General features: G+C 36.7%; 1 protein-coding gene across 2 annotated transcripts; it reads right to left on the bottom strand.

Moving 5' to 3' along the window:
- Window positions 1–347: 347 nt before the first annotated feature.
- Window positions 348–27,494, bottom strand: LOC115447369. 2 transcript variants are annotated; one of them, XM_037439383.1, is made up of 22 exons: window positions 21,694–27,494; window positions 21,413–21,620; window positions 20,543–20,857; window positions 20,211–20,335; window positions 19,794–19,931; window positions 19,232–19,433; window positions 16,227–16,364; window positions 15,541–15,681; window positions 14,968–15,087; window positions 13,413–13,801; window positions 12,594–12,937; window positions 12,158–12,344; window positions 11,718–11,888; window positions 11,016–11,187; window positions 10,573–10,694; window positions 9,609–9,808; window positions 7,028–8,385; window positions 6,327–6,673; window positions 5,705–6,149; window positions 4,233–5,671; window positions 3,764–3,891; window positions 348–2,654 (listed from the first exon to the last, which is right to left on the bottom strand). In XM_037439383.1, exons 1-22 carry the CDS (start codon window positions 27,318–27,320, stop codon window positions 2,596–2,598), a joined length of 12,375 nt encoding a protein of 4,124 aa, XP_037295280.1. In that variant the 5' UTR covers window positions 27,321–27,494; the 3' UTR covers window positions 348–2,595. The 2 variants fall into 2 exon arrangements, with proteins under 2 accessions (XP_037295280.1, XP_030030260.2); XM_030174400.2 differs by having other exon boundaries at window positions 4,233–6,149.
- Between the last annotated feature and the right edge of the window lie 107 nt (window positions 27,495–27,601).

The raw sequence follows: 27,601 nt of genomic DNA, 5'->3' as shown, positions 1-27,601 counted from the left end.
TCACACTGGAGACAAGGGTTGTAAGCCCAACCCTTGTCTCCAGTGTGAATAATATGGAGTAAAAAATCTTGGAAACAATTCCAAGGCAGAGGAATACTTTGTATGAGAACTTAGAAAATTATTTGTAAGTAAAAGCTAATAATTTTATTGTTACAAGGAATCCTGTGCTCACTACCTGTAAATTAAACACAATTTACCTTCCCGGTGTTATATTAGTAATTTTATCTCTGTTTGGGCATCCACTCCTTGTAAATATCGAATCACCATGTCCTCCAGGCCAGAACAAATTGCGTAAACCGTAAAAAAAAATTATGACTTGAAAAAAGGATTATAAATAAAAACCAATCGACAGTTATATATTTATTCGTATCTAATGTAATCGAACAAACAACACTCATATTCTTGCATAGTTTAAAATTAAAACAATCACATTACCGAAAGGCTTTCACGCGTCACATATGTATCGTCGAAGGGCCCTGTGGTGGAGAGAATAATATATAATGAGATACATATCCTTAGAAATAAGATATACATTGGCGTAGCCTGGATTATAAGGGCGCATGCACATCAATATATTCTAGATAATTCTTTACAAAAACAAAAAAAAAACAATGCCTACAAGATTGATAAAGCGACCAGATAACATTTATGTCTAAACTCTAACCCGTTAAATCTCGACTACGCCTAATGCACTTGTTAATTGAAACTAAATCGCATCCAGTAACCTTAATTATCTTCTATAATATACATTATTAATGTTAAGTTTTACAGAACATTAAAAGCATTCTTTTAAGAAATAATTGGATATGATAAGTACCTCATGAGTTGTTGAATTACAATTTTTCAACGGAAGACAGATTTTGTGGACACAATACCAAACTTATAAAGTGAATTGACGCAACACCACATATTATAAATATTTGAGATTAATCACGAACGTTAATGGTCTACTTATTAATAATTTAAAATACACTACGAGTGTTAAACAATACCTTATAATATCTTATTCAATAAAGCATCAAAATAATATGTTCCTCTGCATACAATTGTCCAATATCCAATTATTTCTTCAGAGGTTATGTTTATATAATTAATATTAAACTTACACTAACGTTCATAATGTCTACGTGTAATTATAGTAAAGTAATATTCACAAAATTAAAAAAAAAGAAAAGTGTATCCTTTCCGTTATCACAATATAAAAAATGAAATTAAAAGAATCACTATCTAGTGTACTAACATTTTTCTTGTACTTGTACACTTGTGTATACAGAATCTTACTAGGCCTGTGAGGCCTTCAACTATAGTCGAGTTAGATTATTAAAATTGGCAGGTATAATTTAAAACCTGTACGCGCACGCGCAAGTAACAAGTTTTATTACGTTTGAACCTTATAATTTTACTGAGATGCAAAAGTGAATTTAGGTACTTAATTTTTCATACCAATTTATTGCGCTATCGTAGGCTGGCAATAAAGGGCCTTATCAATTCTAAATGACCGAATATCACGGAAGAATACCCATTTAGAGGCTCATAGGAACAATATTAAACCAGTAAAATTAGGGTCTTCGACGATTGATCATAAACAATGACCAACCGAGCGAAATTGAACGTTAAGAAAAAAATCTCTTAAAACGTCATCTAATTAAATTTTGTACTGGCACTAAACTAGGCGCATTTGAACGAATATTTGCGTTATTTGGCCAATGCCACATTATTTTTACATAGAGAACACGAACTCGATATTGCTTTGCCCAAAAGGCTCAAACGAGTACGCCAAGTGTACACAAAGTCGATATTGCTTTGCCCAAAAGGCGCAAATATATTGACGAATACGCCAAGTGTAGTGCTAGTATTATGGGTGCGTATCCGCTAGATGTGCGAGGACGCAAAGCGGTGATCTGGTGAAAAAATGAAAAAGTCACAATGTTTCACAGCCTCGCTACGAATATTCGCACATCTTGGGTGGAAATGCACCTTGCGGAATTCCTCCACCTGATCGGCTTCGTGGAATGGACAAATTTAACAGATTTTTTCAAATTCTCGCATAAATTTTGATCAATAAATATACTCGAATACCATTTTGTAGCAAAAAAAAAAAACAATTATAAAATATTTTTTTGCGTAGGTGACAGTTTTCTTATAATTACCCAAGGAAACTAAACTCTAAAGGTAAACAAATAAAAACTTCTTCAAATAATGTTTTTGTTAAAATGGGTACACATTTGTTTACATTTAATTTTTCCGTTCCCTTAATACTTATGTTTTCGAATAAACGCAAAAATAAACTAGTAATAAAAATTACCGTTCATTTCAATTTTCACAATCGATTACTGATAATTTATCGATTCTAATGTGTAGTCTATGCTGTATAAAGTTACACTTACATAAAATCACTGCCTTTAGACATAATATCGCCAGTAAGATAATGTAGTACTAGCGATGTACATTCAAAAAATGTATCATGTCTCTTCATAAGTTCGTATGTCAATATTTATTTACATTCAAAAAGATAACGTCTGTTTTAGTGATAAAACTAACTTTTAACTTATAACTCTTCTTTGTAATAATTTAATCCAAAATCAAAGACTTCTTTCATTCCAACTCGATAATATCATCCAAGTCGTCTATATCGAAGTCTTGCAAAGTCAATTCTGGAAAGAGAAAAAATATATTATTGCCTAGTTTAAGTGTAATTTATTCTCACTGTTTCTATTTTATCAATGCGAAAAGATGTTTGGATGTTTGTTAAAAGTAAACGCTGAAACTGCCGAACGGATTGCGATAAAATTTTGTACACAGATTACATTTTAATTTAACATACTCGTAGGGTTCTACTTCTGGCAAAATAAATAGTGGGTTCCTTATCCCGAAAAAAATGTACGCGGGATAGTACTTAGTTTAAAATATACGGAATGTATTTGTAGCCGAGGGACCTATTTAAATAAACGGCAGTTTAGGGCATCAAACTAATAAAAATTTATGCAAAAATATATAGATAAATGAGAGTATAAATCTATTTAAAAAAAGGTCCATCTTTTTGGTACTATTACTTGTATAGCCTATCTTATCGGTCATTATGTATCAATATGCCTTTTAATTATGACTGATTATCCCTTCATGGATGGAAAAAGAAAGATAGGTAGACCACAAAGAAGGTGGGATAACGACATTAGACAAGTCGCAGGAATAACATGGGGTAGAGTGGCCATGGAAAGGCCAGAATGGAGGAGATTGGGGGAGGCCTATGCCACCTGGCAAACGGATACACAAAAATGGAACAAAAGTTTACTATATGAATAACAAAGCAAAAAAGTTGTGTATGAATAAAGGCTTAAATAATAATAATAATAATAATCCCTTCATACTACAAACCTGGCTTTGGAAGGCAAAAATACCGAGCTGCTTAATTTTCCGTTAAAATAAGCTTAAACATTTTATATATATTTAGGAGCAGAATCGAACATTGAATACCCTCCTTAAACAGGTCCTTCTACTAACTTTACAAACTTACTCGACATCTGTACAGCTAGGGATTGCAATCCGGTCCGGCGGATCCGGCGGAATTCTCGTGATTCCGGCTGAATCCGGCCGGATTTAAGTTTGTACCGGATTGCAATCCCTATGTACAGCGTCAAAGATCCAATAAATATAACTAAGACTTTACTTTTAGTATTGCACAACTAGATATGACAGGATTAACAACTTGCTCATATAACGCGTCAAAGTGAAACAGCATACATGATGGTATACATACACTTACCTTTGACCTTCTTTTTCTTTGCGGATTTCGTATCGACAGTTGTGGAAGATCTTTTTTTGTCATTTGTTGGCGTGTGTTGCGCGACAGATTTCGCTCTGGTAGCGGGTCTGGGTCTCGAAGGTTCTCCCCTGAGCAAAATATAAAATTAGTTTTATAGCAGAATTTTGAAAATGAGCGTAATCACTCACGGCGCCAAGTTTTTATTATGGTGTTCTATGAACAATCGATTTCGTGATATTATGTATGCGTTTCCCGAAGGTAAAGGAATACAAACAGAAAACGCTCTACTTCACCCCCATTTTCTATCAAGCTAGTCGAAAAATGTATGCTGCAGACAAAATGCTATAGCATATCTGTCAAAGTTAGATGCACTAAAATATAATTTATATATTATTGCGGTAATCTTAATTTAAATATCAACACACGTAAAGTTACCAAAGATGCGATTAAACAGATATAATATACGTACGTAATATCCACAGTGGTTAACGCATTCTTCGCCAGCTCTAGCAGCGGTTTCTCGACGCAAACAACATTGTCAGTCAGGTTTATCACCGCGGGTCTCGACTTGTCTTGCGTTGTTTTTTTACTATTCTTGGTATCCTTACTTTTGTTTGGCTCCACAGCACAGTAACTAGTCAAATCTATAACATTTCGAACAGATTTTGTGTTACTTTTCGCCTTAGGATTATCTAATTTAATATTCAATATTTCCTTAGCCTTCATTGTGGATTTGTCTGTAGGTTTAGAAGACGACGCTTGAGTGGTAGTTAGCTTTTTATTTAACGATTTTACTGCATCCGTGCTGAAACGCAATACTAAATCAGTAGTGTTAGGTTTAGCAGCTATTTGTCTGAAGTTCAGCGATCCTTTTTTTTCGGAGTTGGATGCTTTCACTTCCTTTGTGGTCATTGAATTGGTCTGCAAAGTCTTTGCTTTGTTAGACGATGAACTTATGTCTTGGGTGGTTTTCCCTTTATTCCGCAACGATTTTTCATTCTGATCATTTTCATTGGTATATGCCTGTATGTGAACTATGTCTTTTAATATGTCAAGAGGGTCATCGCGTTTCGCATTTGACGAGCTTGGTGTGTCGGAGTCACTTGATAGGCAAACAGACGACGATCGGCGACTTGTCGATGCCTCAACTATTTTTTTGGCGTTAACACTTTGCGCAGGTTTAATGGGGACAACCTTTCTCGTCGATGGTCTTGTAGACGCGGAGCTATGGTCTTGATTCATGGTTTCTTTGCTCACCGACACTTCTTTGTCTAGTGCGTTCGGAATTAATATGTCATTCTTTCCTAACTTGATAATAGTTTTGACCGAATCCGGTGGAGGGGTTGTTTGTACAAGTTTAAGAGTTTGGTTATTTATTTTTAAAATGAATTGATTCGACTTCTGTGCCTTTATGGTGAGATTCGAATCGTCTGAAATACTAGTGTTTGGCAAGGAAGCTTGATCTGCTTTGTGTGGGCTTGAAGAGCAACTGACGGGTTTAGAGACGATACTGATAGGCGAACTGACAATGGGTGTGGAAAACGATGGAGATGGAGCGCTGACAGCCAAAATAGCGGGCGAGCTATTGGCAGTACTAACGAACGAGTTTGAGGAAGTGTTTACTGTGTACAATAAGGAAGTGTTAGCAACGGGCGTCCCAATTAGGGCAACAGGGTTGCTGAAATTGTTTGTGGCCGATGCGGCGGAAACATTGAGACAGGAGCCAGACGAGAGGATCGGCGCGGCGCTGGCGACGACGCGCGTGATGGGCATCACCTGCGCCGCGTTGACGCGAGGGATGGACATCACCTGCGAGGTGGTGACGCGGGTGATGGGCATCACCTGCGAGGTGGTGACGCGGGTGATGGGCATCACCTGCGAGGTGGTGACGCGGGTGATGGGCATCACCTGCGAGGTGGTGACGCGGGTGATGGGCATCACCTGCGAGGCGTTGACGCGGGTGAGGGCCACCGGCACGGGGCCCGCCGGCGCCGCCGTCTCCTCGTCGTCGCTGTCCAAGCAGATGGTGTTGTCCAACTGCGACGCGTCCACTACTATTTTCCCTCCCACGGTTGAGATCATCCCTCTCAGTCCGCCCACCGTCACGTTCTGCGGGCCGGCTGTCCTCACTTGGACCAATGCTGGTTGCAGACCCGGGCTCGATTTTGTATCGATTTTTAACGCCGTTCTAAGTATAATAGGCTTTTTCTTTTTTTGATTGGACACCGTTTTGGCAGTGGCAACTTTAACTGGCACTGGATTTTGTGGTGGTGGCAGTGGCGTCTCTGCGACTATAGATGGCGAGTCGTCGTCGTCGGGCAAGATACATTCCTCGTAGTTTTGTTGAGGATACTGGCTGCTGGTCGGTATACTGGGACCCTTGAACCTGGGGAAAATAAAATGTGTTTATGGCTGGACAAGAATAAGAAATTCCTGAGACACGCTTCTTTAATTATAAGCAAGGCTTTTACACCAAACACTATTCAGTTGCATACATAAATAAATAATGTTTTGTCGTAAGGCGCTCAGGCTTTAGGCGGCAAAATATTATAAATATACTTACAGTTCCACCGGCACAACATTAGACGTTGTGGACGTTACTACAGGTGCTGTGTGTTGTGGCGCGACCGCAGGTACTGTTGGATTTGGCGGCTTTTCTACAGGTTTTACAAGCTTGTGTTCCTTAATGTTCGAGTCTTTTTTTGTTGTTTGTTTTGGCGCTGGCTTCGGCTTCGCTACCTGTTTTGTGAGCTGGGTGTTGTCAGGTTTCAGTTCATTAGACGCACTGGTCTTTTCGACGTCAATTACTGACTCCTGCAACTGCAATGTCGCTGCCGCTTCTGCTTTTTTAGCTTTCGTTACTTTCGGTGTAACTCTGTTAAGTTTTTCCAATGTCTCTATGCCTAATAACTAAGAAAAAAAATCTATTAGTTAAAGATTTTAGTTAAGGGTATAATTATTTATGGTATTCCTATATGTTATCAAAGTGAGGCTTATTACAAATAATGCAAATTCTATGTTTTTATTTCAAAACTACTAAACTGATGTTGCTAAATTGTTTGTGTATAGAATAATAGAAGATACCGCTGAATTAATCGTCCCGATGTTTGATTTAAAGATGTTAAAATTAACTAATAATGCTGTAAGCAAAACAGGTTTCCACGAAAATTTGATATCAAATTGGATTTGATGGCCTTATTAATTTTGACATAATTATTTAGTAAAGACGATTAAATCACACGTATAACCAAAACACGTACGTACATTGACCGCGATATCGTACAGAGGTCCGCTGGTGATACTCTTGCCAGTTTCCTCCATTTCCTTCTTGGCTTTCTGCGTGCTATACTGCGCCGCTAGCGTGGCCGCGTCTTCGTCCAGCAACGGCGTCGCTTCCAAATACTTATGAGCTACGATCGTGATGAAGTTCTTGTTAGTCAGAAGCGATGGGTGCAACGGCACAGGCTCAGAATCCCTGGTTTCTGTCACGGCTTTTCCTTTGCTTGTTGCCAATGACTGCGTTTCGGTTATAATTAAACCAGTCTGTTTAATTTGTTTTGATTTTGGCATTGCAGTTGGTGTTTTCTGAACTTGCACAGGTTTCGGATTTACATTACCCGCTGTTTTTGTGGTAATAGTTAGAGGTTGACTTGTCTGCACTATAGTGACGTCATCGTCATCACTTAGTAGTATGCTGTTATCGGTTGTTAGTGGTATGCTGTTATCGGTTGTTACTGATATATTATTATTGGTTGTTACTGGTATGCTTTTGTCGGTTGTTACTGGTAGGCTGTTATTGGTTGTTCCTGGCATGCTGTTATCGGTTGTTACTGGCTGTTCTGCTGCGTCGTTCAGCTTTTGTATTTTCTTTGCAGCTTTTATATATGTTTTTTTACACAGAGGCCCGGGCTTTTCCGTTAAGGTTACACTTTCATCAGCCGAAACCGTGGCGCTGCTATCGCCACTCGATTGTTTTTTATTGTCCCATTGCTCATTGGTCAATTCGGACGCAACAACTGCTTTCTTCTTAGTTTTAGTTCTTTTTTTAGGTTGAGGTAATGGTTCCTCCGTTAATTTACTTCGAGATCTCAATTGTCGTCCCATTTCTTTTTCTTTTAACCTTTCACTTTTCTTTGGCGGCTCGGGTTCCGGTTTGACGGGCTGTTCGAGTTGTTTCATTTGTGCTTCAATGTTTGCGTTCAAATTATGCGACACTTTATTCAACAGTTTTGATAGTGGCAGGTGCGCGTGTGCAAACATACTTTTCGTTATAACTATGGTCGCGACGGTTTTATTTTGTTCACTAGTTTGTACGTTTTCAACTATATTCTTTACAATGGTCACTACTGCTGTCACGTCTTTAATCGCTTGCATGTTTGGGAAATTTTGCTTTATGAGAGTGTGCACCACGTCGTTAGCTATTTCATTTTTGATATCATTGTCTGTGAAGAACACGGGCTTCTCACTTTTAATCGGTATGCAACAATTTACTACATCTTTGTCCTTACTTGTTTGTGGTTCTTGCGAATCGTTTTCATTCTGTTCTTGTGTTGTTTTGGATTTTGCATTTTGTAAACTTTTTGTTGATATTTTGCCTTTCTTCGTGGTAGGTACGTTGGTTGCTGCAATTAAAAAAATAATAAATGAATTATTTCGTAATTGTACTGCTTAAATCAGATATCTGGGTTTTTGGGTGTGAAGGGTTTCAAGAATAATAAGGTGTGAATGAAGAATTACATTGATATATATTTTTTTAAAGTGACTGCCGTGCCGTGAGACATGTTTGTGTTGTAGACTTTTGTTTTAATCTGCCGCTATGGCTTATTATTAAAGATGTTATGAAGCCGTATCTTTAGTGTTCCTAATGGATGTAGGTCCGCGCCGGTACAGAACCGGTTCAAATTCAGATATATTATGTATACATGCGCTGTCGAAGTTAAAATAAGTGGTTGCACGCGGTGGATCAGTGTAGAAAGCGCCGTCAGGTATACGCCGCCGCTACCTATTATGGTTCAACGGATATGGTTCAGAGGCGGCTCGTGAAATTTTTTGATGGGGTTTCACAAAAAAATAATTGAAAAACTAGAGCTAACTATTTATTTTATTTGTATATCTTATCTTTTCACACTGTTTAATAAAAGATATACTGTATTGTTCCATTTTAACACAAAATATCGCGCACAAACTATTTTTTAATACTTATTTTAAAAAAAACTGCGTATTAACTGACGAAGTCGATGAGCTTGCTTGAAGTTGTTTGTATACATAAGAAGGACAACTGCGCATACGTAGCATATCCCCTCGGCGCGCGCACGGCTGGCTGAACAATAACTGAGTGACGCGTGAGCGGCGCTCCAGACCACGCTAATTTTTTATACAATATCTTTTGTTTCACGCGTCAGCCCGAGTCGATTTCTCTCTTTCGCACTCATTGAATACAGTACTAAGAGTCGTACTAAACTTTGTTTCATAGGAGCACAATCGCTGGCGCTCCACTCGTTACAAATTGACGCTACATGTACCTATATAGGTAATATAATAGACTTTTTATAGGCATAGTAAAATATAAAGAATGTAATATAAGGATCTTATGTATTATAAATATATATAAATTATTAAATTAGCTAAGTATGTAATTTTCATGGGAGTGCACTGCACCAGCGCTCTTACGGATGAGCCGCCTCTGATTCGATGATATCGGCCGTAGAGGTTGGTTTACATTCTGATCTGACTTCTGAAAACCGCAGTCCAACCTATCTCGTCTCATTACGTCTAAATGAAGTTGTTTAGTACTGTGGTGTGTGGTGTGCGGTGTGCGGTGTGCGGAGAGTAGTGCGTTTGTTACGTTGTGCGGCGCGCTCGAGCTGGAACTGGTGCCAGGCGGCGGCGCGCTCGTGCTCGGGCAGCGCGGGCTCGGAGGCGCGCAGCAGCGAGTCGTGCTCGTGCACGGCGTGCACGGGCCCGTCGCGCGCCACGCGCAGCAGCGCCACGTCGCGCACGCCCGCCGCCACGCCGCCCGACACCGACCCGCCCGCCTCGTCCAGTCTGCGCACACACACATCTCTATACTACATATCACATGATAACTCACTCGATTAACGGATACATAAGTGCATTATATTGGTCGTTCAAAATATGATATACGAGCAAATGCGCGACGCATTTCTATCTTCAAACCTACCCTTAGGGCACACACATACTCATGCCTTTAATCCCCGAAGGGATAGGTAGAGGCGCAACTAGTGCAACCACTTCCCGCTGTGCGTATTTCGCTCCATGATGTGCTAGAGGACGAGTCTATAATCATATCAGGCACAAATTACGGACACCGATCTAATGTTAAGTAGAAAAATCCAATATTACTGTGTGACCCGGGGATCGGACCCGAGACCTCAGCACTACAATTGTACCGTAATACAACTACGCCACCAAGACAGTCTAACTCTTAAGCGCCTCTAAATTTACCGCGCAGCTACAGTAAATCCGTATAAAAAAGATAGCTTTCAAGTCTTTTACTTTAGCGACACTTGTATTGTGACAACTATTATGAAATTATAAATAAGGAACGTGCCAATGCTACCGCCGTGGGCATAATTTTAAGGTGCCTTAGGGCCTTTTTCCCAATATTTAAGTAAATGTTATACACCTATTACCGTATACGACAATACTCTTTTGATTACCATTTATTTTGAACCTTGACTTTTATATATCGTCGCCTACTATTATAATGGATGGCCTTTACTCCAACATTGTGAAACAGACGCTTAGGGAAATAATTATTATGATTTATTAATACTATAGGTACATACCTGTACAACTCGGCGAGGTCTGCGCTGTTGTAGTGTCGGTCGATCTGTTGCTCGTCAACCACGCGACACGCGACGGCCTGCTTGGTCACAGATCTCTCGTATATTTTCTGCTCCATTGTTCCCTGGAAGGAATTGAGACATGTATGAAAATATATATTTTGACAGATAATCGAGAACCAAATGTATTTTCTATGATAACAATATTTATATGGCGAACCGCCATTTTCAATAAATGATCCTAATCGCTTTTTTCGATCTGTCTCAAAAGTAAACCAATCAGAACCCAGTTTTTTTGACTTGTCCAAAAATGAGCTATTTTGATTGGTTTATTCTTGAAATCGGATTGAAGATTGAGATAGGGATCGTTTATTAACGAGAAACAAGAAAATTGCTCGACTGATGGTACACATTACGAATTTCGCATAATCCTTCCTTCTCCTCACCATAGCAACGAGTCGATATATAAAGCAGTCCTTCTTCTGTCCGAAGCGGTACACTCTGAATATGCTCTGCATGTCGTGCGCGGGGTTCCACGACGTGTCCAGGATTATCACTCGGTTCGCAGCCGTCATGTTCAGGCCGAGGCTGCCGGCCCGAGTCGATATTAAAAATAGCCTGTGGAAGAATTTTTAATGTTTTAAATTGTATTCAATAAGCTGTCGTTTACTTATAAATATGTTCACTGAAACAGGGTATTCGACTATGTTTGATTTTGTGAATTTTTTATGTGTAATATCAATTAGTATAAAAAGGAATCAGATAGTTAGTTGTCCGAAAGTTCAATAAGAAATGAGGCAGTCATTCAAATTTCAAATATTGCTACGTGCGGGAGTAGACGCGGAGTGGGAATAGCTTTATAGCTTGTAGAATTTTTTGTAGATTTCAATGATTGCTTCAATTTATACGACGGACATAATTTAAATAAGTTATAAATAAAAATAAGTCAACCACCCTATTCACGATATATTGTTTTTATACAGCATATTTGACAAACAAACATAATTTTCGTGTCCATTTTGCTCACCAAAGGTTCTGTACTCTATAAGACCATGAAATGTCATACGTACCGACAGTGATGGAGTGCCGTCGGTACCGACAAATAGGCCACTATAATTCTAAAAACCCATGAAGGTGCAACAACTCACTTAGTCTTAACGTTGTTGTCGGCGTTAAACTCTCGGCACCACTTGTGGCGCACTTCAGGCGGCACCGATCCGTCTAGCCGGTAGTACTCCTGGCCCAGACTCCAGCAGTTGATCTTTTTCAGGAAATACTCTAGCGTGTCCAGGCAGAATAGCGATGTCGAGAATATTAAACTAGAAAAAAATATTTTTTTTCGATATTTACCAAAAAAAGGTACCAAGGGGCAGAGGAAGGTAGGTGGGTAGGTTATAAAATGGCCTCTTGTTACCTCAGGTATTACTTCATCGGCTTATAAAAATATTTTCAATCTAAATTATTTCTACTACTCTAAATTTTATTATCGATAAAACACAGGGTAACACTAAGCTATTCCATAAGAATTATAATTTTCAATGAATATTACTTTATATTTTTAAATAAATTTTAAAAGTGAATTGCTTACACTTTATCACCCAGCGTAACGCACTCATTGAGTATTCTGAACACAGCGACGAATTTGTTCGAACTCTCTAGACATTCCAGCATGTTGCCTCCGTCGAGGTACTGCAGCCACCACACCTCAGTATCAGTAGGCTTTATATCATCTACCGACAGGTCTTCCGCTGCTAAATCATCTTCGAGTTTTTCCTCTGAAAATTTTCAACACTTGGTAATGATAGTATATTATTTATCTCATATTGTTTGTACATGTAACTATGATAGAACATTATTTATAATTTTCAAGAGTATTGTATTTTTATTGCACCTAATAAAAATTTCTTAATTAAACTTAAATATCTCGAATTATTTAGACTATTCTGAAGTTAGTACCGCACCAATTGTGACTAACTTCAGCGTGACCAACACAATTACAAATAACTATAGAAATAAAACAATACCTTTCGTTCGCTTATAATCACTCAACTTAGTATGAAAGTTGTGCAGCACTTGAGGATGGGACCATATCTTCTGCAGTATATGAAAGTCCTTCAGTATGCCTTGCTTGTTTTGTTTACAATATGTATACAAATAATGTTTATAGAGATCCCACTGGCACTTCGTAAGCGGTATGAACACAGTATACTCGTGTTTTTTGGGCAGATACGGGTATAGTACTGAGGCTTCTTGTCTCTGGAGACATCCTTCCAATACTTTGTGCAATATATGTGTTCTGGTTTTCATCAGTTTGATGTCTTCCTCGCTTGAATCTCTGTGCTGACCGTTCATTATTGGGTTTGCGAATCTGTGAAAGAACCGTTATATAGTCAGTAGTTTACTATGAATGGTTAATAAAAAAACACTATTGATTTTGATGACATACATCTTACAATTAATACATAGAATACAGTAATATAACGAATAAGACTAGTTATATGAAGTAACTAATTGACATGTTCTAATGTGTTCCAATGGAGCAGTTGCACCATGCTCCCTTTTTCTCCTCTTCAACCCCCCTCAATTATACATAGCTCATCATTCTCTAACATTATCTATTACATAAAATTTTATTTCCAATATAAGCACAGCAAAATTTCCACCAAGATCACATTTTAAATTCGAAAGTGTAGTAATGTGTATGTGTGTAATGTGTATATCCGGTCCCAACAGGCCGGCATAACTGTGTCGACTGCCGAGGGGTAATCGGTTGGACGCCACTTCACTTACCATCAGGTGCAGCCGTGTCACTTTGCCGCGAAAAATAAAAATAAGTCACTTACCGATTAGAATACTCCGCATAGGACCCCAGTAAATTAGGCTTGATGAAGTTCACCATGCAGTAATACTCTCTCAGGTTGTTCTGCATGGGCGTGCCGGTCAGGACTATCCTGCGCCTGGTGGCGACGCGGCTCATCGCCACAGCGAGCACCGAGCAATCGTTCTTTAGTAAATGCCCTTCGTCACACACTACGATGTCAGGTCCGGGGTCTAGTAGAGCTTTGCGGATTTTTTTCACAATCGTTGGACGCACGTGGTCAATTACAGGGTCGAGTGTGGTCAAACTTCGGAACAGCTCGTATCCGATAATAAATATCCCACCGCCGTTGTACCAGTCTTCAAGTTGGTACGCTCGTTCGTATGTTTTCTTTAGTTTTGACAATTCGAATACCTGTGTGGAGTTTTACTCGTAATTAATAAATAAACACGTGAAATATATTTTATATAAAAAAAAACTTTACTTATTTATTATTTGAGAAAGAAACAAAAAACATCAAATGTAAATAACAAAGAAATGTATTAAAAAATCTACTGAAGTTTCCACTAATAAATAACTCGGGTATAAAAAGAGTGAACAATAATATTTTCATAAAATACAGTGAAATAAAGGTATCAAAAATAAAATGATATCACATTCTATAGAATTTATTATATAAAGTTATGAAGAAAAATGAGTTAAAGAATTGACATCAATTTCCACCCAAAGATTTTATAAAGGAATACTGTCAAAACCTCAAAATGTTTTAAAATTAGATTACCTGCAGCTTCCTCTTTAATTTACGCGGCTTGAAACAATTAAGAGAAATGTCTTGTCACGAATTTATATAAAAAAAAATGAAATGACATGTAAATGCATAAATCATATAAATATTTGATATTGATATAATATTATAATTATTCAACTATTAATTATTTATTTTCCAAGTTCAGGGCCTCAAACATGTCTAAATTTGTGTCAGAAAATAAATTTATTCCCATACAAAAGTCATTTCTTTCTCTTATTTCAATACACTAAACAAGAGTAATGTGTGGCCCTAATTTAACATCGATAAGGCGATGACGTTGTGCTCCTCGACTTAATCTTAAACAGTAGTGACGCTATGAAATATTATAACATCACTTTATAAGTCCACTCTGTTCCATGCGATATCTGGGGCTTCAGGCAAGATGTCTTTCTATATTCATTAACACTAGTAGAAAATGAATGCATGGGAATAACACAAGATTTGACCAAGTGACATATGTCACGTGGTCAAATCGAACGAATAGGAAAGAAAAAAAAAACTGTAGAAAGACACAAGAATGATTAACGATTTTTAAAATGACTAAAATGAAATTTAAATTGATGGAAAAATAAAGGTAATATTGTAGAAGCGGTTTTAATATTAGACTTATAGTAGATAGTAAATTTCATTAATTGTGTTATATATTCGAATGTGATCATTTACGTTATATTAAACTTTAGAAACATTAAAACTGATAGTGAATTTGCCCTCATTGAATTAACTTATATCCTTCCTCAAAGGTATCGCTACACACAGTATACAGTAAACTGACCTTAAGCTGGTCGGTGACGGGTCCGATCCACTTGTGTATCTCGTCCACCCAGTTGAGCACGGTCGACAGAGGGCAGCACACTAGCACGCGCTTCATACCCACTTGCGGGTGCGTTAATACCTGAATGAATATTGATAACTTATAATTTAAAGACTGTCTAAGTTTAATTTAAGGGTTCTGTACATAGAAGACAAAAAAATAACCAACTAATGTAATAATAATATAAACTATAATTAGGGATTTAAAAACAAGTGATTCGATTGTGTTTAAAATGGTGAAGAAAATCAAACACAGGAATTTATCATGTTTATGTTACATTCAAATAAATTTAACATGCCCAAGGATTAAGTTTAAAAATGGGTCGATTTAAATGAACAATACCAATCTATCTCCAGATCGATCGCGAAAATGGATCAATTAAAACAAAGGTTTTTTACTAATGACTAATTTTGATCGATATATACTCGGAATCAGATCCAAGATTAAAATTGGGATCGTGTATTGCAAACGGCCGTTAATGATTTATTCTCGAGATCAGTCCTATGATAGCGAGTGATTCGTGTAGCTACTCACGGTGTGCAGCAGCGCCAACACCTGCAGCGTCTTGCCGAGCCCCATGCAGTGCGCGAGGATGCAGCCGCCGCCGGGGTGCCCCGACCCGATCTTACTCAGGCTCTCGAAGCACGCGTCCCACATGAACTTCACGCCCTCGTACTGGCAACACCGATGAATAAAATGTTAAGTTATGCATATAAAACAACGATTAACAGAATCATTCATTACAAATTATATTTAACTAAGTTCAATCTGAGACAATATACCTTTTCATACAGACAGAGGGCATAAGGCGATTGGGTTAAGGAAGTCAAAGTAAAGAAAAAGATCAATTAAAAAGTATTAGACCCATGCCATAATACTGAGACTGGGGTCATCAACGGGGAAGTAAGAACTTGCTTTTATACGAGTCAGACATTTGGTGTCCAATGAGTAAAACAACAATCCGAGGTTAAAACGTCCGGAGCCATAGAATATACAAATAGAAAGCACATAAAAAAGAATCATCAAAATCGGTTCACCCAGTCAAAAGTTCTAAGGTAACAAACTTAAAAAAAAAACTAATTGGGAACCTCCTCCTTTTTTTAAAGCCTATTTATTATAAATACTTCCACTGCTGGAACAGCGTTTGGCACCTATTTGTGGCGCTAGTCGAGCGACATTCTGATTTGTTCATTCTGTAAATAGAGCTCAAAATTGCTAACCTGGTGCGCCTTCATGACTTTAGTAAAGAACGCGTGCACGGTGACGACGGGCTGGTCCTCGTCGAAGTCGTACTCAAGGCACACTTCGTCGTTGATGACGAGCACGTTCACATTGTCGTCGCAGCCAAGGTGCTCCCTCTAGAAATTATTATATACTTTGAAATATAACTTTAGGGGTTTTATCGCGGTCATTTATATTGTTGTTTTCTCTCGAAGTTTCGAAAAGATTGCAGCCTTCATGGTCACAAACTGAATTGATACTGGGTGAATTAATACTGCTAAATGTGATAATGTGACACTTCTTATGTAACAACTAGCTTTTGCTCGCGGCTCCGCTCGCGTTATAAAGTTTTTCAAGCTAAAGTTTTCCGTTATAAAAATAGTAGTTTCCCGGGAGCCTATGTTCTTCCCAGGGTCTCAAACTGTCTCCATACCAAATTTCATCTTAATACGTTGGGTAGTTTTTGAGTTTAACACGTAACAGACAGATGCAGCGGGGGACTTTTGTTATATTATTTAGAACTTTTTAAGTGAAACAATCTCGTCATACATCATTGTTGCATAACTTTAACCGTTTACGCAGCGCAGGCAACGGAAGCTCTCAAAACTCATAATTTTCCCCGTTTTTGCAACATGTTTCATTACTGCTCCGCTCCCTATTGGTCATAGCGTGATGATATATAGCCTATAGCACTCCAGGAACAAAGGGCTATCCAACACAAAAAGATTTTTTCAGTTCAAACCGGTAGTTCCTGAGATTAGCCATTACTGCTCCGCTCCTATTGGTCATAGCGTGATGATATATAGCTTATAGCGGTCCACAAATAAAGGGCTATCCAACACAAAACGAATTTTTTGGTTGAAACCGGTAGTTCCTAAGATTAGCCATTACTGCTCCGCTCCTATTGGTCATAGCGTGATGATATATAACTTTGAACACTCCACAAACAAAGGACTATTCAACACAAAAATATATTTTCAGTTCGAATCGGTAGTTCCTGAGATTAGCCATTACTGCTCCGCTCCTATTGGGTATAGCGTGATGATATATAGCCTATAGCACTCCACGAACAAAGGGCTATCCAACGCAAAAAGAATTTTTCAGTTTGGACCGGTAGTTCCTGAGATTAGCCATTACTGCCCCGCTCCTATTGGGTATAGCGTGATGATATATAGCCTATAGCACTCCACGAACAAAGGGCTATCCAACGCAAAAGAATTTTTCAGTTTGGACCGGTAGTTCCTGAGATTAGCCATTACTGCCCCGCTCCTATTGGGTATAGCGTGATGATATATAGCCTATAGCACTCCACGAACAAAGGGCTATCCAACGCAAAAAGAATTTTTCAGTTTGGACCGGTAGTTCCTGAGATTAGCCATTACTGCCCCGCTCCTATTGGGTATAGCGTGATGATATATAGCCTATAGCACTCCACGAACAAAGGGCTATCCAACGTAAAAAGAATTTTTCGGTTTGGACCGGTAGTTCCTGAGATTAGCGCGTTCAAACAAACAAACAAACAAACAAACAAACAAACAAACAAACAAACAAACAAACAAACAAACTCTTCAGCTTTATATAATAGTATAGATAATGATATAGACAATTTTGTTGTTTTTACGGCAAGAATTTGAGCTCTGGATTCCGTCTTAATTTTAAAACATATGAAAATACTAACCCCCTTATTCATAAACGTTTTTTATCTAAGGACGGAGTAAAGCTGTGATAACAAGCCTGTTTCTCAGTGCCCAACGGCACTGAGAAATAGACATAGGGCCGTTGTGATTGGTTATTATTGTTGTATTTTAATATTTGCCAATTACAACGGCCCTACGTCTACGCACTGCGACGACTGCCATGCCGTCAGCACTGAGCAACAGACTTGTTATCACAGCCTTACTCGATCGTTAGATAAAAAACGTCTATGAATAAGGGGGTAAGATTATAGGCCATTTATTGATATTTTTTATTACTTCAAACCCAAGATTTACGTCATTTAATACAGAAATCACGATCATCTATCTATATCTATATCTATACTTATAATAAATCTGTAGAGAGGTCAATTCTGTACATGAAATATATTTCCAAAATAACTAGCAGGGGGTGATTAGGGATCGATACTGATGCCAAAAATGCAATTAGCAAAATTTTTGTCTGTCTGTATAACAGTTATAGAAACAAAAACTACTCGACGGATTTTAACGAAACTTGGTACTATTATTTTTCATACTCCTGAGCTGGTTATAGTATACTTTTCATCACGCTACAATTAATAGTAGCAGAGCAGTGAAGGGAAATGTTGGGAAAACGGGAAAAGTTACTCTATTTTTTAAGCTTCCGTCGCGTGTGCAACCTTAATGGTTAAAGCTACACAGAAATCATGTATGACGGAAATGACCGGACAATCGGACCACCTGCATACCACCATACATTAAAAAAACATCCCGACAAATTGAGCACCTCCTTCATATTTGAAGTCCGAAATCCACGCGGGCGAAGCTGCGGGCGGAAGCTAGTAATTTAATAAAAAATCAATAAGATATAAACTTTTGAAATCCGATGGAATGTCTAAAAACGTAAGAAACGAAATACTATTTTATGACGTCATCAGCAATTGTTATGCGTGCGAAAGAAAGAGCTAGCGCGCTATTCCCACTACGCACTCTTTCTTACACATTACAATATTTTCAATATGAATTGTTATACCATTTTATCGCTGGTTTCACAAAAGGGCTCATTTTTTTGTATTATTTGGTGTTCCGAATAAGACTGTCAAAATAAAAACAAATAAACTACCCTATTATATTTAACGTTTACACGTAACAGTATTTTTTTTTTTATTTCATACCACAAAATTCTAGGTAAATGAACTGATAAAACATCACAATTTCATAGAATACAATTTATACACAGAAATGATTTCTTAATAAAACAAAATTTGTAAATAATATTCCTTAAATTTTCTTGATTGATTAAATTTGGATGAATAGTGGGTACTTACCAATCGGTTTTGCCGCTCATTCAACCTGCGTTTTCGTTCCAACTCTTCTATATTAGCCTTGAGGGTACTAATTTCCAGAGATTTCTTGTCTATAACCTTCCTTATATTTCTGCGACCTTTGTAATTCATCGTCGTCATATAGCTCTTGCGCGGATGAACCGCGTCTGAAGATGTTTCGCCGTATAGTTCTTTCGACAACACCCTGTATTTAAAAACAGTAAAGAGGTTTAAACTCAATTTTGGTATACAAAAAAGAAAATTAAAGGACCATAAACAATAACAGTTCATACTTCATACATCTGGACTAATACCCAAAGCAGAAGAGTTTGTATGTTTCGTTTGAACGCTCTAATCTCAGACACTATCAAAACAATTTTGTTTTATTTTTACTCCTGAGTGCTATGGACTACTTTTTATCCAGGAAAAAAAAACATACAATACTAATTGTTAATGACACAACACGAAACAACATGGTACTAATGCATAGAAGTTTCAGGAATGTTCTTATGTCTAAAATATTAGTTAGGTTTTAATAAATAAAAACAGTAACTAAAATACATACTTCAGTTGTTTTTCTCGTTCCAAAAACTTCTTCTTTGATCCACGATATTTGGCTCGCGACACTTTCCTGCTCTCGGTACCATCTCCACGTTTTTCAATAAACTCTGTTACCATTTTTGCCCGTTTAGCGTCACTGACACTGGGAAAAAGGGTAAAGTATAATGAATACGAAGAACAAACAGAGTTATAAAGAAAAAGAAGTCTCAGTGAAGAAGAAGAAGACATGGGATTGAGAATTTTGTTTTTCTAAGAATTTACACAAAAGTTGTTAGAGGAAATATTTGTTTTATCAGTTTCCTTGATAAGGTATTGTTTCTCATTAGTTTTTACTTCTTTGAAATGTCGATGAGCAACACCACAAAATATCATTTATAATGAATAATCAAGTACACAATACGAATGTAAGGATGCGACATACCTAGCATCTGGTGCTTTTTTTAGCCTCTTCAGCAGTTTTTCCTTAGTGCTGACCCATTGTTTCTCTTCTTCCGAAGACGAGTCATCTTCGATTTTCATTGTATGCTGCATTTTTTTATGCGTTTTCTATAAAATTATTTAATTTAAATATTACTTTTTTATGATTACACATTGCCAATTTTCCCTTTAAAAATATCTACATAAAAGACTTGATATTAGATTATATATTTTTTTATTTTTATGTAAAACAATTGACACTTAGTTATTATTATTAAATTTTTATTTATTTAAATAAATGGCTAAACCAGAAATATAACACAAAATATCACTTACACTTCTAGTTCGAATAACCAACTCTTTATGCGTAGTATCCACATCATTCACTTCAGTGGAGTCCATGTTCACCGGTGCATGAAGCAATGTGAGTTCCTCTTTCATCATCTTGTCAGCAGTCAAGACTAATTCACCTTCAGGAATAGTTGGTTCTGCCCTCGTTTTCGATCTTGGTCCTGGGCGTTTCTTGACTGGCGCATCACCATGCTCTTGTTTGATATTAACTTGCTTAGGACTAGACCTCCCTTCGTCATCACTCTCGTCATTCATGAGGGAACTTTTAGCTAAAACGTTGTCTGCATTCCTCTGAGGCACCTTATAAAGAAATAGTATACATTTTTCAAAGTTTAGTTTTTGAATTTGTAAAAATTCTACATTCTTGTTGCTTTGACATGGGTAAGGTCGTTTCAATTATAATTGACTACGATTTGCATGGGAGTTTACGACTTGTTGGGCGGTCGTAGAAATTAAGCAAAATCCTTTTTGTGATATTAATACGACATGGGCAGATAGGTGATTAATAGATATTGTACTATAATAAAATATACACTATGTATGGTTAGTTAAGGGATCTGTTTAAGAAGACTATTAAGTATTCGATTCTCGTCCAAATTTTCTTGACACCTAGGTATTTTTGCATGTCCTAAACTAGGTTTCAAGTAAGAGGGGAAAACAGTTCGTACTTAAACGTCATATTTATACGTAATAACCGATAAGACAGATCAAACAAGTACCCAGCACAGGGTACGCACACGTTGATAAGACTTTTACGATTTTTGTTATGTTTCCATAAAGTCCTCAACTAAGAATACATATTGTATAAAATAGATAAATAACCAAGTAATTGATACTATAATATTAATTACATACAGGAGGCAATAGCTCGTCGTCGAAATTTGCTCCGTCATCATCAGAAGGCGCGAACTCATAAACTTGTTCGCTATCTTCAGTATTTTCATGTATGGGACTTGTATCTTTTTGGCTTGGTTTACTGTTTTCAGTAACACCGACTTTGCTACGCAATTTGCTTTTCGCTTTCTCTTTGGAAAGTCTATTTAATGAATTTACGTTTATTAACCTATAAGTGATAAAAAAATGGTTAGTACATTGATATTATTTTAAAGAACCAACCTGGAAATGATTTCTATTACCTGTCTATTTCCCTGTCCACCTCATTATGTTCAGTAATTTCTTGATACTGAAGATATGTCTGGACAAAAGACTCTGGCAATTTATCCAATAGTACGAAAGCTTCTTGATACAGTTTAGTATCTTTGGTATTAATAGGATAACATGACCAACCACAACGGTCAACAATTTCACGCCCTTCTTTAGCTGCCAATTGTTCCTTTGTGACTTCATTATTAGATTCCTTTATAGCACCATTGCTTTTAGTTACACCATCACTAATAGATTCGTTCAAAATCTCTGCTAGATTTTGGTCATCGTCATTACCATCTACATGTATAGTAGGTTCACATTCTAAGAGTTCCAAAGGTCCTTTGAAATTACAGGATGTGTGTAAATTCTTTTTTCTATGGGTTCTTATTTTATCTGTTATATTTGATGAATTATTTTTTTCGACAGAATTAGAAGAAATCTTCGCGGCATCATTTGTAATGACAGAGGTTTGCGAATTGTCTATCGGTTCGGTCGAATCTACATCGTTACACTGTATTGCATCTTTGGCAGACTTATCGAATACTGGTTTTTTATTAGTATCCTTTCCGTTTCCTTTATTCCTCCTTTTTCCTAACGGCAAATCTTCGAGTTCTGATTCGGAAGACTTTCTGTCATTTTCTTCTTGTCGTATTCTATCTTTCATTTTTCTTGTAAGCTCATCGACTTCACTGGCTCCCAAGTTGGATTTTTCTTTCACTGGCGGGGCCACGTCTTTACTATTTGATTTTGTAGCTGTCTTTTTTGGTTTCACTTTACGTTTAGATGGTCTCTTTTTTCCGGCATTTTTGTCAATATTATTTTCATCAGAACTACTCTCCATCAGACAATCTTTTGCACTATAAATATTTGTATAAGTATGCGGAACGAGAAGGCCATCAACTCCATCATTCATCTCATCGTAGTCTGGTTCAAACTGTCTACGTACTCTTGAACTACTTTGACTGTAAATTTCTCTGTAGCCCTCGTCGTCTAAAGAATACATTAATTTACTTCTACGCACAAATTCTTCAAAAGTTTCCGCAGAATAACTGATATTAGCTGGACGTGGACTATGATCAGTGATTTGAGAATTTACCGATGTCTCGGCTTTTGTAACGACACTATCCGGGATCATGATCATTTCATCTAATTCATTCATAGGCTCAATCTTTACAGTAATGGAATTGAGCACATTTTCAGATACATCTTCAATTGGTTCAGTTTTTATGGCTACAGGAGGTAGGGTGTCTAAGCCGTCGCCGTTTAATATATTATGTGTATCTGCCAGGTTGTTTATTTTGGCACATGATCTAAGTTCTTTCATTTGGACTTGAGATGCCCAGTTATTATCGTCTATGCCATATTCTTCGGTTTCTTCATAGGGTGGTTCAAAATCATCGTTACTTAAATAGGATTCTTCATTGTCGTACTCTTGATAAAGATGGTGCTCTGCAGTGTTTTGAAGACTATGGAATGCTTCTTCAGACAATGTATTTACACTGTTTATGGTAAAACATTCTGTTAAATCATTATTACTATATAATGGTTCAGTGTTTATATCTTGATTCATATACGTAAATTCTTCATTATTAAAAAGTAAACCCAACATATACTTAAAGCATATTTTCTTTAAGGATTGAGGTGTGTGTAGAAGCTGTGAAGGTGTCATTTGTATGTTAATTTTTGGAGATCTATTTTTTTGGGCCATCTGTATATTTTGTATACACTCCACACATAGGGAAAACAATGTTTTAATATCTCCGCTACATTGTTTTATTACTGGCTTCATAGTCTGTAACTCAGATTTATTCATCCTAAGGTTAATAGACTCAACACAAAGAGTAATTAAAGACTTCAACTCTCTTTTATTCTGTTTTATTTTGCTGGGCATAATTTCTTCCATGAAGTCTTCAGTTTTAAGGCAGGTCTCAAGATTTTTATTAGAATTCTCATGAATATGGCGAATAGACTCAACGCAAAGAGAAAACAAAGACTGGATTGCTTTTCCTTGCTGTTTTGTATCAGGATAAAGAACATATTGGACAGAACAATCATTTCTAAAATTAAAGCATTCCGTACATAGAGAAAATAAGGATTTAATATTTTTCTGTTCCTTCAATACAATATTATTATTATTTGGATGCAAATTGGTATTTTCCAGATAATTATCACATTTATAAATTGATTCATGGGACGCTATAGTATTAACAAGTAATTGTGTGACTTTTTTGTGACACAGTGATTTTAATGATGGAACTGGTTTCTTTGAAGGCACTTGTTCATGCAACTGATGAATGTATCCATTTCGGCCTTGTTTATCCTTGACATCATTTGTAAAATTGAGAACATTTATGCAAAGTTCCATCAGTCTTTTCGGTTTTTCCTTTATATTGTAACTTGCATCTTCAAGTTGATTATTGTTTGAGTTTATTGTATTTATTTTAGAAGATGATGTATGAAAAAAAGTTTGTAGCACTTTAGTGCATAATGTCATTAATGGCTCTGGACTGATAGTTTCTGATGTTGTAAATATACCTTTTACTGTGTTCATGTTTTGAGTCATGTCAGTTGCGCTAGCACTAGTATTGGCACTAGTCAGAGCAAAAGTTGCCGTTTCGTTATTGTTGGTACTAGCAGCAAATCCTTGTTTGGTCACAAAATAGTTACAAATATAATTGTTATTCAATTTAAGCCATTGTGGCGAAGTAAATAAAGCGCATGTGGCCAATGTTTTTTTTCTATAATAATCTTCAAAAAAATCTCTTACCATTTCTGCAGTAACATACTTTTGATCAGGTGGTTTTTTATTTCGGCTGTCCTGGGCTAAAAAAGACTGTGTAGGTTTGACTTTCTTTACCATCACAGAATCACTGATCCAAACTGTATGTTTTCCTTTGATGTTAATTTTTTTATCATCTGTAGGCTTTTTGGCAATTTTTATTGATAATTCTTTGTTGAGAAAGACAGTTTTGGGATTGAATTTTTCTGATATTGAAGTTTTTTTTACCTTTTCCTCCTGTGGTACTTCAACAATCTCACAATCACTATCACTATCAGCTTTGGCCGTTGGCAATATTGTTTTTGGTTCTTCTCTATATTTTAATAAATCATGTTTATGAAGGAATTGCTCATATTGATTTGCTAAATCTTCTTCCATTTGTGTTAGGTTATGCTTAGCTAATTTAAATAACAAGAAAGATTTTCTGACACAATAGTCCATCTTGAAAGTGTCTGTGACATGATCAGTGTTTATTTTCTTTTTTATAAAGTCTTCAGATTTTTGAGTCATGAGTTTACCTAATTCTGCTGTTGTGTTCACTATGCTTGTTAAAAATTCACATGACTTTGCAGATTGTTCTGCGGTGAGTTTGACAGTTTCTTTCATTGGGACATCATATATACAGCCAGTTTGCACTTGAATATTACTTGTACTTATTTTTGTAGTCTGAGAACACATCTCTATAGTCTTTTTAGCTTCGTTAGTATCTATTGTAGGTATTTGTAATGGAGTTATTGTATCTGCATTTTCACTTGATGAAACTTTTTTAATTTTTAAATTGGTACCTTGAATTTTTTTTGCTAAGAAATTCTCAAACTCTTTTGTGGTACCCCAAGCTTTAGATGTTTCATCATTTGTTTTAATGACTGATGAATGAAGGCAATCTTCAATATCATTTGTTATTAAATCATCATCATTGTTTTGATCTGAAGTTTTTCCTGTTTCTTCAGTCTTTTCTGTTATTGGTTTCCGTCCTTTCTTTCTTGGGGACTGGCTGTCTGCTTTCTTTGAGGACTTTCTTTTTCTATTTCTTTTGTCAGTGTCCAAATCAATGTTAGATTCACTGTCAGATGAACTTGGTGTTGCTGGTTCTGTTCTATCTCCAGGAAAGTATTCATCATCTGAATTATATCTTCTACCTTTTCTTTTCTTTCTAGGTTCATCATCAGAGAGTTCCACATTAGCAAAAGGATCTTCATCTGATTCATCTTCATGGTACTGTAATGTTTTTCTAATTTTCTTCCTGGTGGGTCTCCTTGATGTATCCTCCACTAAAAGAGAGGAATAATCATCTTTTTGTGAATCTGTGTTTTCAATTTCTTTATTTTCAATAACAACATTGTCTAAATTATATTCAAAATCTGACATTATTGGCATTTTAGAATTCCTTTTACTGGAACATTGCATCTGTTCATCATTTTTTGTTGAGTTAATGTCTTTCTCAGAGGACTGTTGTATAATTTTGGTGTCAGAAGTCTCTTCTAGTTTGTGTACTGCAATTTTTTCTTCTAAAGCCTTTTTAAATTCACTCAGAGAGACGTCATCTCCATCCTCATGCAATTTTTTATTGTTGGGGCTATCCTCCTGTGATTTTTTTTTGTCACACTCCTGAGAAACAGGTTCAGGAAGTATCTTTTTAGGTCTACCCCTCTTTTTAACATTTTCAGTGTGTTTTGTATTGTTATCAATTTCCAATAGATCATTTAATTCTATTTTATCCTCATTATCAATTCCTTCGACTGAATCAGGTTTTTTATTGACCATTTTGCTTATGTTACTTAAACATATGTCATCATCATCACATTCTAAAGAGGTGTTGTGTGATGAAACATTATTTTCACTTCCACTTTCACCTTGGAATTGCTCAGTATTTCTATTTTTTCTTGGCCTACCTCTTTTTTTGGGTTGTTTGGTAACTGGGGCTTCTTGTAAAGAGTCTAATATATCAGGTGACTTGGGATTGTCCACAATGTTAGTACTCTGTATTTGATTTGTTTCTATGTTGTCTGATGTCTTTTTTGGCCTACCTCTTTTTTTCATTATTCGTTTAGATGCTTCACTAGTATCAGTTGATACACTCTGGTTGGTGATATCAACTACTGCAAGTTCATCTTCATTTGATGATGAGATGTTGGTGATTGAAGTTTCTGGAGATCTTCTAGATTGAACTCTTCTTCTTGGTAGTCTTTTTTTATAAGTAATACTTGTTTCTGTTTTCAAAGGTGGAACAAGTGTATCTATGTTACTTTCCTTAGACTTTTCTATTGTTGGCCCTGACAAAACATCAGCACTAATATTGTAATGCTTTGGTTTTCTCCCTCGCCTTTTTGGCGTCAATTCTGGCTCTGTATTTCGAATAAAATTTTGGATATCTTCAATGCTCTCTGCAGGTTCGTTAGTACTGTCTACAATGTTCACAGATTCACTATAGTTTTCACTTATATTTTCACCACTTTCGGTAATTGTTTTGTTTTTTCTATCTCTCTTGTAAACGTGTTTAGATGTTACGGCGGAATTATTGGACTCTCCGGAAGGCGGCTGTATAACATTTGTGCTGTCACAATTCTCAGCCAGCTCGTATTGCGGGCTCTGTGGCTCGCCAGGGCACTTCTGAGTGTTTACATACACTTCGCCGTCGGTATTCAAATTAACCATTGCGTCGTCACTGGATTTCATTTTTGTATTATCGCCAAGGCTACCCTCAGGTGGTTGTGTCGGCACTACATTGGTCAGAGTAATATACTCATTTTCTTCATACATTGAGATAGCTTGAAATTTTTCAAATGCATCTTCAGATATACAGAGGTTGGAATCATCCAATTCAATTTGCTCAGACATGGTAGCGTAAGGTTCATCGACATTAATTGCCTACTTAAAAACGATAGAATGCACATGACAAGTAAATGTTCACATTTTTAAGATCACAATTTGTGAAATAAAAAAGCCTAATTTTGTTGATACATAGCGTCAAGTCAAAACTCAAAACCACATACAAATTACAATTTCAATGTTATCACCTGCGAAAATGTTTGTTTATTACTTATTCATTTAACTCTTCTAGCAGCGTCCTTAAAAAAATCAAATGTCAGGAGTCAATGGTAAATTATAAACACAATAAA

This window comes from Manduca sexta, chromosome 16 (genome assembly GCF_014839805.1).
Source record: "Manduca sexta isolate Smith_Timp_Sample1 chromosome 16, JHU_Msex_v1.0, whole genome shotgun sequence".
Lineage (NCBI taxonomy): Eukaryota > Metazoa > Arthropoda > Insecta > Lepidoptera > Sphingidae > Manduca > Manduca sexta.
This window is presented reverse-complemented; position numbering and strand designations above follow the sequence as displayed.